Raw genomic sequence first — 15,887 nt, forward strand, 5'->3', positions numbered from 1 at the left:
CAAGACAAAGCTTTTGAGATTCTATAGAGATCAAAGGCAGTCAGAATAACATGGAACAAAATTTTAGTATTACAAAAAAATAAGTGCACCTCTAACGAGAAATGCAAAGTGTACTGGAAGGAAGATATATAATTTATAAGCTAAGAGATCCTTGCATAGGCAAAGTTACATATAAACACATCTGAAGATCTCTTGGCCTGCATTTGAAAGAACACTGTTAGGAAGTTCAAATACATTAGAGAAGGGGTTCCTAAGTCTGGCCAGAGTGACATAGCCAAATGTTTTTTGTGATCCTGCCTACTAACTAACCCTTGAGGCACCAAATAGCTGGAGGGGAGCCTTCAGAGGTATGTCTGGGGAAGGGGCTCTGGGTCCTGTGGAAGGAGGAAAGGAATACTATCTTGGCAGTATCTCAGAAATATGCTACTAATAGGCTACCAGCTAGAGAAAGTAACTGACACACAATCTTAATGATTAGAGCTCAGTCCTGTGCATAGCCTGAAGGACAAGGAGTTTTGGTCCAGCAATTAATTTAGTAAAATGCTAAGTGATGTTACACAAAAAATGTTTAATATTAAATGAACAGGACGAAAGTGCATTAGATTAAAAGTTTTCTGGATTCCCCCCCCCCCCACCTTGTTAAGATATTCAAACTGTCTGCAGCTGATTCATTTGTTGTTGTGTGCCTTCAAGTTCTGTCTGACTTATGACAATCCTAAAATGACCCTCTTAGGGGGTTTTCTTGGCAAGATTTGCCTTCCTCTGAGGCTAGGAGAGGGTGACTTGCCCAAGGTCACCCAGTGGTTTTCAATGGCTGAGCAGGAATTCAAACCCTGGTCTCCAGAGTCATAGTCCAACATGTAAACCACAAACAATGAGGAGACAAGCTCCATGTGCTAAAAGATGGTTAGCTGTTTACTAATGTTGAAAAAGCCCAATGTGACCATAGAGATATTTTTGAGAGTATTCACAAGTCCAGTGAATTCTTTTGAAGGCCCCTGAGAAGAGCCTAGTGTGGCCGCAATGTCTTGGGCTTTATAAACAGTTGAGCATCATAATAGCATGTGGAGTTTGTCTCCTCTTTGTTTGCTGCTTGGCTACATGCTTTCAGTTCCTTACCTATACCAATTTTTAAACCACCATATAAATAGTAAAGAATTAAAAATAAACATTAATGATAATAATAAAAGCTTGTTTGGGTATTTTGCAAGTGAAAACATCCACTTGGCCTCAAATAAACACATCCACCCTGAAGGGGAGTGTAAATGGCAAATAACACCCCACAGAGTAGGGCTGGGCAACTGCAACAGGCTTGGGGGGCACACTAGTCCCGGGGAACCCTGGAGACCTACATTTCCTATGTATAGAGGCCTCCCCAAACCTGGAAGTGACTAGTCTTGCTGCTGGTTGCTTCTTGTTTTGAAAAAACAAAACAAAATGCCTTTAGAGGTACATGAAGGCATTTACAGGACTAAAAGCCCTAGAGGCTTTTGGAGATGTGATTGGCCAATTTTTAGCGAGTTTTTTGGATGGGGAGCTTGTCAGTCTGCATGCAGGGTAGAGATCCAAACTTTGTCCATCCCAGCATAGAAGACATATAATTAACACCATTGTTTTAAGATGAGTATGTGGAAACATGTCACAACATTAGTCTTCTGTTGAATGTGGGAGTGCCTTTGACGATGGTTTGGAAACTGCAGTTAATGCAGAATATGACATACAGAATAGGATCACTCACTGGGCCCAGCCATTATGAACATCATGAATACTAGTGTTTCATCTGTTAAGCGAGTACATTTGTCTGACAACCAAAGCTCCTCACTGCTAATCACCAGGATATCTGAAGGGTTGCTTATTTCCACAAGCCCTTACCTTTATAACCTTCAGTTAAGTTATAAATCTTTGGAAACAACTTTGTCTATAAAAACATTCAGACTAGCAAGGAGAGGCTCTTTTCAGTAATGGTGCTTCATTTATGCAATGCTTTCCCCAGGGACAGCCACCTGACACCAACTCAGATAATATGTTAGGAATGACTTTTTACTTTCACATGCCTTAAAATAAATAATAACAAAACCTGATGTCTGTATTTACTGGACTGCTTTTCTTTGTTTTTGTTAATATAAGTTATGGTATATGCTGTTTTTGAGCTTGCAAATTCTATACCGTCTTACCTGGGAATAAATTCCATTGAACGAAATGAGCTTATTTCTGAATAGCTATCATCAGTTTGTACTGCTAACTGTATTGTAAATTTTTGCATTGGTATTCAAAGGGATGGCTATGTTAGTTTGCTTCACCATAACGGAATCCAGTAGCACCTTTGAGACTAACTGGGAAGGACACATTTCCCACAGAAATGTTTGGGGAATCAGTTCACTTCATCAGATGCCTGGACATACCTATATACAAAGGGCGTGTGAGTGAAAAGTCATGAAAATGCAAATGTGCTGGGGTTGATATTGATTAAACAATGGCTGTCAAGCATACTTAAAGGGACTGAGAAGGGAGAAAGATTTTGCATACAAGCTCAGATAAGCAAGTAAACATAAGCATTCCGAATATGGTGGAGATGAGTCTTTTTCTACTGTGTTGGGATGTGTGCAGGACCAGAAAATATTGTCATAAAGCAGCCATGAAAAGAATCCTTTTGTGTGTGTGGCTGTGCTGAAAACTGTGTTTTAATGTATGCAGTGTGCCAGATCAAGGGAAGAAATGTTCTGCTACTTTGCTTTGGTCAAATCACACCTAGAAACTGTCCCCATTTCTGGGCACCCCAAGAATATGGAAAAAGTGGAACAAAAGTGACCAAGATGTACAAAGGTCTCCAAGCCAAGCCCTATAAGCAACAACTTAGTGAGCCATTCATGCTTGGTTGGAGAAGACTGGGAGGTGGTGTGATAGCTATCTTTAACTATTTGAAACAATATCATGTAGGAGATGAAGTGGGCAACTTTTCTGCTTCTCTGGAGACTGAAACACAAACTTATGGATTCCAATCCCAAGAAAAGACATTCCTCCAGAACATTAGGAAGAACTTGTTGATTGTAAGAGTGGTTCAGAAGTGGAATGCATGCTGGACTCTATTTCTTTGGAGATTTTTAAAGAGAAGTTGGATGACCATCTGTCGGGATTGCTTTGTGTATACCTGCAGGGCAGGGTTAAATGGCCTTGTGGTCCCTTCCAACTCTATGATTCTATGATTTCTTATACAAATGGTTTCCATTTAAAAAGGAACAAACCTGCCAGCTATTGTACAAGATTGATCTGTCATGTGGTATGTGGTTTGTGGTTTCATCCTCAGTTCCTGATTTACTGTTTTCGGGGTTTGGGCTTCCAATAGTGGTTACATAGCTATATTACTCGGTTTTCTTTCTTATTGCAGTATGTATTCCTCTTGTCTATTAAAATGATATATTGTGGCATCAGTCCATAGTATAGATTATAGATATGTATTCCAGGATAATCATGCTTCTGAAATCTCCCCATTCTGTCTGATTTGGAAGTATCTTTGTGTCCCTTTAAAACAATGAAGTGATGGCAGAATTCAAAGATATAGCCGTGTTAGTCTGTAGAATCAGTATATAGAGAGATCTTTAAATATTTAAAATTCTTTTAAAATTTTCTTTAGAAAGATCACCTCTTACCAAATTTTCACTTTAGCCATTTGAAATTATGTACATGCAAGGCTGTCCATATGATATTGTAATTTAAAGATAAAATTCTAATCTGGCTGGTTGGTGTCACAGCTACAGCCATTACATTCAGTGGCATATGGGAATTATGATTTTTGAGTAACATTAGTACAAAAACATTAGTAAAGATGTATGGTGTGGGATGCAAGTAGGTCAATGGTGTGTGTGATAGCAAGACCTGGTGGTGCTAACCTTCGTGATGCCAATGGGTATGTATTAACATGTTTATACAGTACAATTGGATCTTGCAGCACCTTTGAGACTAACTGAAATATAGAAGTTGGTAGCATGAGCTTTGGTAGGCTTGAGCCTACTTTCTCAGATGTGTAGGTTCAAGTGTATGAAAGCTCATGTTACCAACTTCTCTCTTTGTGTTAGTCTCAAAGGTGCTACTAGATCCCATTGTGTACTGATTTTCCAAACTTATTACACTGCTAGGTTTCTGAATGTTTATGCAATTTTAGTTTGTAAAGGGGGATGTTGCTTTACCAGGCAAATGGCTGACAGGAAAGGTTCCGGTTTACTACTTAAGTTCTTTCTTTCCGCAGGCAGATTTGGGAAGGAATGGTATATTAATAACCAATTCACTGTTTGATGCATTGATAAAATAATAACCCACAACTCTGCTACTGGAAGTTTCCAATGAAAGAATTCACCAAGTCCAGACAAGGCAACCTTAATAAGTGATGTGATGTTAAGACACAATGATTGCATTCATTTCAACAGTGTTTTTATCCAAAGCGCTTTCTTAAAGAAAGTTGTTGCTACTTGGTTACTAATAACGCTGAAAATTACAAAGGCATTAAAGCTGTGTCTGCACTGCAGAAATAATCTGGTCTGATATCGCTTTAATTGCCACAGCCCCATGCTATGGAATTCTGGGAACTGTAGTTTTTTTAAAAAAATGTAAAAACTATAATTCCCAGAAATCTATTGCGTGGAGCCATTGAGCCCAGGCAGCTACAGCTCTTGTGCTCTGGTGCCTCAAGAAGCTACAGTTCCCAGGTTTACATAGCATGGAGCCATAGCAGTTAAAGTGGTGTCAACCGAGATTATTTCTGCATTCAGTGAACTGTTGGAGTCCTGGGCTTTGAGTCTGTGTGGTTTCCCTCAGAGGGGAAGGCACTGGTAGCTGGCATGGCTGGGAGGATAAGCATCTTGGCTGCATCCACAGTGGAGAAATAATCTGCTTCAACAATGCTTTAACATGGCTCCATGCTGTGGAATTTGGGGAATTGTAGTTTGTCAGGGCTCCAGAGCTTTAACTGCTAAGGGCTCCATGTTATGAAATTCTGGGAATTGTAGTTTGTTGGGGCCCCAAAACTTTTACTGCCATGGCTCCCTGCTATGAAATTCTGGGAATTGTAGTTTGTTGGGGCCACATAACTTTTACTGCCATGGCTCCCTGCTATGAAATTCTGGGAATTGTAGTTTGTTGGGGCCACAGAGCTTTTATTGCCATGGCTTTGTGTTATTCTGGGAATTGTAGCTTGTTGGGGCCACATAACTTTTACTGCCATGGCTCCATGCTATGGCGTTCTGGAAATTGTAGTTTGCTGAGGCCCCAGAGCTTTAATGGCCACAGCTCCATGCTATGAAATTGTGCGAATTGTAGCTTGTTGGGCCCCCAGAGCTTTAACTGCTATGGCTCCATGTTATGGAATTCTGGGAACTGCAGTTTGTTCTACAGTCTCCAGAATGCCACAGCATGGAACCCGTGGCATTCTGGGGACTGTAGAACCGGACTGTCCCCGCAGTGGGGATATGCAGCCTTGGCCAAGTAGCGCCGACAACAGTGCTGCGGGGATACAAAAGTAACCGCTCCAGCCACAACAAGACTACAGCTCCCAGGATGCCACAGCGGGGATCCGTGGCAGTTCAAAGCAGCGTCAAACCGGATTATTCCTCAGCCCTTGTTTGTTATTGTGACTCATGAGAGAGAGAGAGAGAGAGAAGGGGAGGAGAGAAGGAAGTCTGGCAAAGAGAGAGAAACCGGAGAAAGAGGGCAATCCGGTCAGGCAGGAGAGGAAAGCAGGAGGAAGAAAAGAAAGAAAGAAAGAAAGAAAGAAAGAAAGAAAGAAAGAAAGAAGGGCGCCCTTTCTGTTCTCTCTCTCTCTGGCCTGCCCTCGCCGTCTCTCGGCCTGGGAGCCCCGGGGCTGGCTGGCGTCGGAGAGGAGGAGTCTCTTTCTGCGCCAAAGGAAGGAGGGAAGGAGGAGGAGGAGAAGGAGAGAAAGGCTTCTCGGTGGTGACTGAGGCCGCAGCAGCAGCAGCAGCAGCGGAGAGAGTCCGAAAGGCCCCAGCGCTGGCCTCCTCCTCCTCCCTCGCCCCCGAGGCTTCTCAAGGCCCCAGGGCCTCCATTTCAGCCGAGGAGGCACTTGGGAGCCCCCCCCTCCCCCGGCCTCTGCCTTGCAAGGAGCCAACAAAGCCAGGGAAGAGGGCTAAGGCAACGAGGAGGAGGACTGAGCCCCGCATCCCTCTCCTTCCCCTAAGGACTTCCGAAAATGGCTGGCGGTGGGCTCTGGTGACTCCAAGCGAGGAAAGGCTGCGGAAGGCAGAGCTCGGCCCTCAACAACACAAAGCCCAGCGAAGGAGGCCAAGGCCAGGAGGAGGAGGAGGACTGAGGCACACAACAGCCACAAGAACAACAGCCAAGGGGGTCCCCATCAGCCTCCTCGCAGCCCTCTCTCTCTCCCAAGGCAAGGCAAGGCAAAGAGGAGGAGGAGGAGGGGGGGCCTCTTGGCTGAGCCCCCGGCAGCGGCCGCATCCCTTTCCCCCAGAAAGACTTCCTAAAATGGCTGGAGGAGGGCCCTGGTGACTGCAAGCAAAGGCCTGGCTGACCTCTCCGCCGGCGCTGTCGGCATCCCTCTCTCCCCGGCCTCAAGGCCTTCCCCAAATGGCGGGGGGTGGGCTGCGGTGAGGCCGAGGCTGGGTCGTGGTCGGGCTCCGCCATGAGCGCGCCTTTCCTGGCGGTGGAGGAGGCGCTGGAGGCGGACTGGGTGGCGGTGCGCCCGCAGGCCTTCCAGGAGCGGGAGCGGCCCAAGTTCGCCTTCATCGTGGCCTGGAACGAGATCGAGGGCAAGTTCGCCCTCACCTGCCACAACCGCACCGCCCAGAGGCAGCGCAGCGGCTCCAGGGAGCTCCGCAGGGGAAGCCCCCCGGCAGCGGCCCCCTCCAAGGCGCCTCTGCGCAAAGGCCCCCCGCCGCCCCCGTCCCCGAGGAGCCAAGCCCCCGAAGCGGCCTCCCCGTCCCCTCGGAGCCCGGCCAAGGCCCCGCGGCCTCCTTGCAGCCCTGTGTCCGGCGCAGCGGAGGAGATGGAGCTCCTGGAGCTGGCCAAAGGGGAGCCCTCCAGGGGCCCTTCCTCTTCCAAAGAAACGGAGCCGCCGCCTCCACCACTGCACCCTCCTCCTCCTCCTCCATCCTCCTCCTCTCCGCCGCCTCCTGCTGCTTCTCCCTCCGGCGAGGAGTGCAGCTGGGCCGGGCTCTTCTCCTTCCAGGACCTGCGGGCCGTCCACCAGCAGCTCTGCTCGGTCAGCTCGGAGCTGGAGCCCTGCCTGCCGGCGCTGCCCGAGGAGCCTTCGGGGATGTGGACGGTGCTCTTCGGCTCCCCGGAGCTCTCCCGGGCCGAGATGGACGGCCTCTGCGCCCAGCTCCAGGTCTACCTGGGCCACTGCCTCGACACCTGCGGCTGGAAGATCCTCTCCCAGGTCCTCTTCGCCGAGGCCGACGACCCCGAGGAGTACTACCAGAGCCTCAGCGAGCTCCGGCAGAAGGGCTACGAGGAGGTCCTCCTTCGGGCCCGGAGGCGCATCCAGCAGGTGAGCAGGACCCCGGCGGCATCATCATCATCATCATCATCATCATCATCATCATCGCCATTACCAGCATTGGCCTTTTCTGCATGCACACTAGAGAAATAAACCCGTTTGGTTCTGCTCGGGGCTCCACAAGAAACGCCAACTCCCAGAATTCCATAGCCTTGAGCCAGACAACGAGTTAAAGCGGTGCCAAACCAGGTTATTTATCTATTGTGTGATGCAGGGATCTTCCTCCCACCTTCACCAAGGTCCAGAATGCAGAAACAACCCACCCTTGGGAGCACTTTCACTGCCCTGGCTCAGTGCTAGGGAATTCTAAGGACAGTAGTTTGGTCAGGTCCAAAACACACTGCAGAAATAATCCACTTTGAGACTGCTTTAACTGCTCTGGCTCAATATTTTTATGTGACATTTAGCCTTCTCTACCAGAGAGTTCTAGTGCCACAATAAAACTGAAATTCCCAGGGTGCCCTAGCACTGAGCCAGGGCGGTTAAAGCGGCCTCGAACTGGGTTGTTTCTGCCGTGTGCTTTGGATCAAATCGTCTCCCCATCCTTCCCCTCTTCCCCTTCTTCAGCTAAAAGTTAGCAGCCCAGTTTTGGGGATTCCAGCTGTTTTTGTTGTGTGCCATCAAGTCCTTTCCAATTTATGAGGACCATCTTTGTTGTTGTGCTGTGCCTTCAGGTCATTTCTGGTTTATGAGGACTATGCTATTGTTGTGTGCCTTCAAGTCCTTTCTGGCTTATGGGGTCCATCTTTGTTGTTGCTGTGTGCTTTCAGGTCATTTCTGACTTACAGGGGACCACCTTTGTTATTGTGTGCCCTCAAGACATTTCCCACTTATGGCAACCACATTTTTTGTTGTTGTGTGCCTTCAAGTTGTTTCCAACTTATGGGGACCACATTTGTTGTGTTTGTTGTTGTCTTTGTTGTTGTGTGACCTCAAGTCATTTCCAGCTTATGGTGACCACATTTGTTGTGTCCCTTCGACTCTTTTCTGGCTTCTACTGACCACCTTTGATGTTCTTGTGTGCCTTCAAGTCACCTTGCACTGGGTACATTAGCCAGGTGTGCTGTGGGACACTATTCCTAATAGTAGGAAGCAGACTGTCTTATTATGGGGTTTTCTTGGCAAGATTTACTCAGAGGAGGTTTGCCCTTGCCTCCCCCTGAGGCTGAGAGCATGTGACCTGCCCAGCGTCACCCAGTGGGTTTCATGGCCAAGTAGGGAATTGAACCTTGATCTCCAGAGTCATAGTCCAATACTCAAACCACTATGCCACAGTGGCTCACCTTGAGCATTCTTGGAAGTAAGTCACACTGAATGTAGTGTAACTTATTCTCAATATAACATCATTGGATTTCAGCCTCCTCCTTTCCCCCACAGCATATTTTTCCAATAAAATATTTATCTACAGGGGAAATAAAGTTTTATGCAGATAGCAGCTCACAGCCCACACCTCTGCATTTTTATGAGAAGTGTTTCCATTCATCCAAATTAGCAAGAGGTCAAGATTTTGGGATCAAGGACCAATTGTATCTTTCCAATACCAGCTCCCACTGGAAAGATTTTCCATATTTAAATGGCAGGATCAGAGCAAAAGAAAAGTGCCACCTTTATGGCAGCTATATTTTGGCACCTTTTGGCCTCAGTTCTATTCTTGCTCCCAACTAAAGGAGCCCCAGCCTTCACCTTGCATTTGCCAGGTATTATTCCAATTAGTAGGAAGCAGATTGTTAAAAATAAGTCAAAGCTGAAGTGTTTGGGCCAAATGTTTACATAAGAAGAGAAACTCAGGCATGCAGCCAATCCGTATTAAAAACATTCTTTAGATTCTAGTTGGTTTTAGATACATCAGATAAAAGCACTGAGTAGGTGTATGATTGTCACAATCATCCATTTGTAATAGGGCCTGAACTTCTGTAGATATTTTCCTCCACTTAGGATGAAATCTTATCTTCTCTGAGGTTAATGAGGACAGTAAATAGTGAATGGTGTGAAGTAGTAGTGTCAGAGAACAAAGGATCAAAGTTTTATCCAGATGATCTGACATAAGGGTGTTTTGTACTTTTGTGTGTAAATACTTCAATGTCTGGAGTGTTGTAGCTTTTATAAGGCTTTACATATGTTTCATAAAGAGAGATGGGGATAAATATTACTGATTGCATTAGTATTTCATGACAAGTGTTTGCTCAGCAGGCTTCTTGCATATAACTTTGAAGCACAAGATGAATGCTTGTTGAAGGACAGAAGCCATGAATGTCATGTTTGACTTGAATTGGATGTGATACACACTTCCCTACCTTGGTGGTCTCTGTGTTGGACTGCTGTTCCCACCAGCCCCAGGCAGTATGGCCAGTGATGGTGGAAACTGTAGCCCCAAATATCTAGAGGACACCAGATTGTTCAAAGTTGTTCTAGAATTCTGGTCTTCATTTACTAGACAGAGACATTGGTGTAACATGCTTCTTGAAAGCCACTTTGGACTTTTTTTTTAATAGGAAAGGGGGATAAAAATGATTGACATAATTTTTGAAAAAATATCTTGCTGTTCTGTGTGTGTGTGTGTGTGTGTGTGTGTGTGTTAGCCAGTGTCAGGGTGTTGATTTTATAGTTGACCTGGAAAAGAAGCATTGCCAAGGTATGGACCTCTTTTGTCTAAGTTCAGACTGTATTGCTTGGAACAGACAAACTCACTGTATAGAATTGTATCCCAGTACAAACCTATGATATGCAAGAAATACAGCTGGCCTTCCATATTTGCAGTTTTGACTCTTGAGGATTTGATTAATATGTTATCTCTAGAAATCTCTAGGTCCTCCAGCATGACTCTGTGGTCGACTTGTGCTGCAAGCTGACCATATTGCTGTGCTGGAGGACCTAGAGAGTCTTAGAGGAGTGCTATATGAGGTTAAAAAAATTAATTTGTAGTTTTTTCACTTTCACAGGGCTCTGTTCTCCTTTGTGCCTTCTCTATTCTGTCTAGCATAGGGGTAGGGAACGTTTGGCTCTCCAGATGTTTTAGCCCACAAATATCTGGGGGAGCCCAACACATTTGGAAGGTCAAAAACATCTCCACTGCTGCTGTACTACAGAAGGCAGCAGATGATCCCATTTTGTATTTCTTTTTTGCACTAGGATCATGTGACAGTGCAGATGTACAAATTTGCAAAACAATTTCGTCATAGGTACATTCTTATGCTATGAGTAAATACCTAGCTTCACTTATTTCTTTTGAATTGTTTCACAAAGGACCATCTAGGATGATAGAAGATGGAGCTGGGAAAATCCCAGACACTTGGTTCTCTAGGTGCCTTAAAATATGATACTGTACTGACAGTTTTTAAAGATAAATTTTGCAGTCTTGGATGACAGACATGTAAACCATATCCTCACGTCCTCAGGAAAATTCCATAAGTCTGATGTAGTTCTGAGCTATACAAACATTCTGAGAAAGAGAAAATGTGGTTACATTCATGAATAGGTGGGATGCTAAGCAAGGTAAATAGGTAGTAAAAATACCTGAGGCCAGATCCACCCTAAATAAGTGAGGTAACCTATGATGTAGATATGACCTAACTGGTAAACTATTATGCTTAAATGCATTTTAGCCATCTCATCCTGTACTTCCAGTAAAAAATATGTGATGTCAATAACTTTGTTGGTATATGCTATGTAAACTGACCTGTCCTTAATTAAAAGGTGTTTCACATTTAAGAAAGGAGATAATTTAGGTAGCTTGCTTTGTCCCTGTGGTTCTCAGGTTTCTCTTGTCTCTTTCGTGTTTGTTAGTGGCCTTCTCTGAAACAAGAAGCTCATATCTCACTTGACTAAGTTATTCCATGATAATGGAACAACAGATGACAGGCATTTAATATTAATGTGTAATCCTGATGCAGAGGTTTTCCACACTTCAGGATGGGGATTTGATTCTCTTCCTGAAATGTGAACCTGCTGAGCTCATGCGTTTCATACATATTTTCTTTCATGTTACAGTACTTTTGCCATCTGTACTTTAAAGTGGCCAGAGATGAAGGGTGAGATGTTCAATCATAGCAGTGGCATATTTAAAAACCCCACTAGGACTTTCAAAGGGGATCTAAAAGTTGATATGGTTCTAAAGTCAGTTATCTTTGAGCCCCAGTTTTGGGAAAAGAGCTGGATACAAACAACAACAACCATAATAATATCTTTTATTAGCATAAGATAAATGAAACTCTTAATTCTTATATCAAAACTTTTTATAACTGACAGATTTTGCTAGAAATTCAGTTAACTGGAATGAGGTGAGCAGAGAGACAAGCTAGACAGGAAGACTATTTTTCCTTTATATTGACACTGCTAGTCTTTTGCTAAATTGATAAAAATATAATCTATCTGAATTCCGTAAGATTTAATATTTGTTTTGGTTAGTACCGAATTGGAATTCTGTGTGTAATATTTCTAATCTTCTGCAATAATTCTGATAATGCACTAGAATCCAGAGTAAAAATGTTCTCAAAATTATTTTGAGAACTCTTTTGTACTTAGATGTTTAACTGATTTCTTAAATAATAATATGACCAACATAAATTTGCTTGAAACATCTGGTTTGACAAATGCTTCTGTGCTGAAATACTGTAGTGCTAAATGTTCTTAAATATTGTATATTCTTGACTACTCAACTATAAGTCAACCTTACGTATAATTCTCTTTCAGTGTAGCCATAAACTGAATATTCTTGACATTCTCAGTATATAACTGCTTCCATGTTATCTCTTAGATCCTGGGATTATAAGGGGTTTTCTGCTATCTAATGTACAGTCTGATATGCAAACAAACTAGCTGCCACTGAATTTGAATGAAGATGATTGATAATTGTTTGTCAGATTAGATGTTTAGTCTTCTGCAACCATCCCAAAGAAGATATTTCATGTAGGAAAAAAACAATAACCCATTGCTTTACTGTTGATATCACAGTAGAACAAGTATTTCATTTTGATGTGAAAATTATGTTGATACATATTTTAAGTCAGATAGTATGGTTTAACTGTGCCTAGATTAGAGATGGAAGATAGTAAGAAGTCCAAGAAAAAGTTTCTCCCAACAGTTTCTTTATAGTTGCATAAAGACTTGTATGTTTTTATACACTAATTAAAAAACAATTAAATTAACTATTCCATTTAAATAGTTCACCTACTGAATTTCCATGACCACTGTTTTAAAGCATATTTAAAACAGAAAACTTGAGAAAATATGAGAGATCCCAGATTTTAGTGCATTCTCCTGTGGGCAGGCAAAGGCTTTTTATTTATGAAGGCCTTGGCTTGAATCATGTGGCAAAAAGTTGTTTTCAGTGTGATGTGCTGTGCTTTTATCTTTTTAATTATGTTTTAGATATACTTTAAGAGAGTTGTTTAATTATTTTTAAATTTTTATATAGTAAAATTTTAGCTGAATTTTGAAATAGTTGTTAATTTGCCTTGAATCTTGTGCTGGGAGAAATTAGTCACCATGTGTCAAAGTTGACTTAAAGGTAGTTAACAACAACTGTAACTAAATAAATGTGTGGATGCATTCTGTAACAATGGTTTTACAGGTACGCTTACCCATATGTGTTGAATTTCACATGATTTGGATTGTAGGTTAATAGAAACCTGGCTTGCTTTTTAAACTTTCTATTTCCGAGGAGTGTAGAACCTTTATTTAGGGACTAATGTATAAATAACTGGGAAGTACTGTAGTCATCTCAGAAAGACAAAGTTTCCTCTGTTTATATTTCATAATAATTCAGACTTCTCCGTTTGGTCTACACATATAGACCATTATAATTGTTGTAGTACAATGTCTTATTCAGCTGAGCCTACACAAACTGGGTGCCTTCCAGACAAGTTGGACTATAAATCTCATGGCCCCCAGCATAGTTCTTGCTATGGATGACGGGAGCTGCAGTCCAGTATAACTAAAGGCCCCAGATTTGGGAAGATAGGATTTATTTTGAGCTGTTCAACAGTGGAATATGCTGCCTTGGAATATGGCGGAATTTCCTTTTTGCAGGTTTTTAAACAGACTGGATGGCCATCTATCAGGGGTGCTTTCATTGTGTATTCCTGCATGGCAGTGGGTTGGACTGGATGGCCCTTCTGCTCTCTTCCAATTTTGTGATTCTGTGTATTATATCAGAAGCATGCAAAAAGAGATACTTTTGTGTGTGTGCACACAGACATATGTGGGGGTTTAGCACATTTTGGTAGGCATCTGTGAGTAGTTATGAGATTGCAAGCCAGACATATGATATTGTTTTTGGAGGTGGCATAGTCAAACATAGCTACAGTGACAGTACTGTGTCATCATAGTTATGTGTAATAATACAGGATCTTGGCCTTTATTTATATGCATCTTTGGAATTTATATTTGTGGTTGTTAATGACTGAATGTGAACCCCCCCCCCCCCCAAATAAAAAGACCTACACTTTCAGCCTAGTAGCACCTCAAACAAAAGGTTTCTATGGCACTGCAGATTGGGGCACTGGGAAATTATGTCTATAGTACGCTCCCAGTTATAGGGTTCATTAAGAGAAACAGTTGCAACAAAGCCCTACGAACAATCTCTCCAGCTGTCTGTTCTCAATTTCACAAACAGAAAAACCCCGTGGACATAATTTCACAATGCTCTGATCTGAAACATCTTGGAAACTCTTTGACTGAGGCACTGTCTGGTTGTAAAGATAAGTTTTTTTGGGTGGCATTGTCAAACATAGCTACAGTGATGGAACAATGTCATCACAGTTATGTCTAATAATACGGGATCTTGGCCTTTATTTATATGCATCCTGAAAAGAACAGCCATTTCAAAGATAGCTAAGGAGACAGTGTGTGCATTTTAAACCTTTACTTCTTATTAAAGAGAGGCTACAGGCTCACCAGTTATGAAAAACAACAACATACATGACAAAAAGAAAGAGCACTGGAAAAAAAAAATATTTTAGGAAGGGCAGTGTCATGAAACCTGGGGTTCTCAGGTAATGAGCAAACAATACTGATATTAAGGTGAGAGTACTACAGCTCAACAAAAGATCTTGTGCTTTACATGTAGAAGCTCCCTGCATCAATCTCTGCTTTTTTGCAAATAAAAGATCTTAGTAGGAAGAGTAAGATTTCCACCTGGAAAGCAGCTGTTATTGCAGATAGTACCTGGCAGGATGATCTGACACACTAGGGCAAGAATAGAAAGCTACTAACAGTTGTGCACAAGACCAGGAAGGAATGTGTAAGTGAGTATTTGTAAGGCCAAACCACGTTTTGGGTTTGTGTCTGACCTGGTACAAGTTTCAAGCTGCTTGATAGTTTCATAGAAGGCAAATCAGTGGTAAGCCATTTGTGAATGCTCAGATTTGATAGTTATGTACACATACATATGAACAATGTAGCATTGAGGAAAATGTTGTAAAGTTAACAATGGTAGGATAGTACCTTGTGGTCTGATCTACATATAATTTAAGCCCCAGCAGTTGGGTTTAAGATACTTAAAGCTTTTCTATTTATTCTCTGACTCTGCTGTGCTCTTGTTGCAGCAATTGTTAGTGTAGTATGTGGGCGTACAAAATGTGTGCATACGGCATTACAGTGTTTTAATCACTCTTAATATTTTCTAATATCCTGAGTACAGTTGCTTGTTACCACTGTTGTGTGCTGTACTGTTTTAGGTAAATATAATTTTCATGACTCCCCTCTCACTAATTGGCAATTTAGTGTAATATATGTGTAGCTTTCCTGTGCATATGGTATTAAAATGTTGCTTTGAAATTTAATCTGTAGATGTTTTTTCCACAGCTAACACAACTTTAGACCTGTAATTCACTAGCGTTTCAGTCACAGAATCTAATAGCTTCCTTGACCCAGGTGTGGCCATATTAAAAATTCAAAACTTCATTTGGGAGACAAGAAAGCTAGTAAGCTTGCAAAGTTAGGCATTTCAAACTGATACTGTACATGTTTAAGGACAGTGATCTCATTTCTTTATCTTATCAGATAATAGCTGACTATACCTTTCCTCTTACTTAGACTTCCTTTCTCCCCTTGCTTAATTTTAACTTTTTAATAAATTGGTTTGTTAACAGGAAGTGTTTAGCATCTTTCTGTGCTTGAAGCCATGATGACACACACAAGTCTGACAGGCTTGGCACATCTGAGGTGTGGGATTCTGGTCTATCTGCTTGGACAGGTTTTATTATTAAAGGTGGAGCAGGTGGAGACTGCTCAGGAGAACAGTTGCCTTCTTTTCAGATTGTTTATGCATAGGAGCCAAACATGGGCTGCTCAGTAATCACATGGTTGACTCCATCTTGGGTCTTTAAAATGCTTGAATAAGAACTGTGATAAATATAACTTTAAGCTT

The 15,887-nt window shown here is 42.6% G+C and overlaps 1 protein-coding gene across 3 annotated transcripts in view; it reads left to right on the forward strand.

Moving 5' to 3' along the window:
- Positions 1-5,666: 5,666 nt before the first annotated feature.
- JMY (junction mediating and regulatory protein, p53 cofactor) overlaps positions 5,667-15,887 on the forward strand; it is a 61,442-nt gene continuing 51,221 nt past the window's right edge. For all 3 annotated transcript variants that reach the window (XR_016277747.1, XM_089494699.1, XM_089494710.1), the window contains exon 1: positions 5,667-7,510. Coding sequence is in view for 2 of the 3 variants with exons in the window: in XM_089494699.1 (XP_089350825.1) it covers positions 6,644-7,510 (867 nt within the window). In the remaining variant the exon portion in view is untranslated. The remainder of the gene's footprint in view (positions 7,511-15,887) is intronic.

Source organism: Sceloporus occidentalis, unplaced genomic scaffold, assembly GCF_023333645.1.
Source record: "Sceloporus occidentalis isolate IW3139 unplaced genomic scaffold, rSceOcc1.0.p SCAF_1, whole genome shotgun sequence".
Taxonomy (NCBI): Eukaryota; Metazoa; Chordata; class Lepidosauria; order Squamata; family Phrynosomatidae; genus Sceloporus; species Sceloporus occidentalis.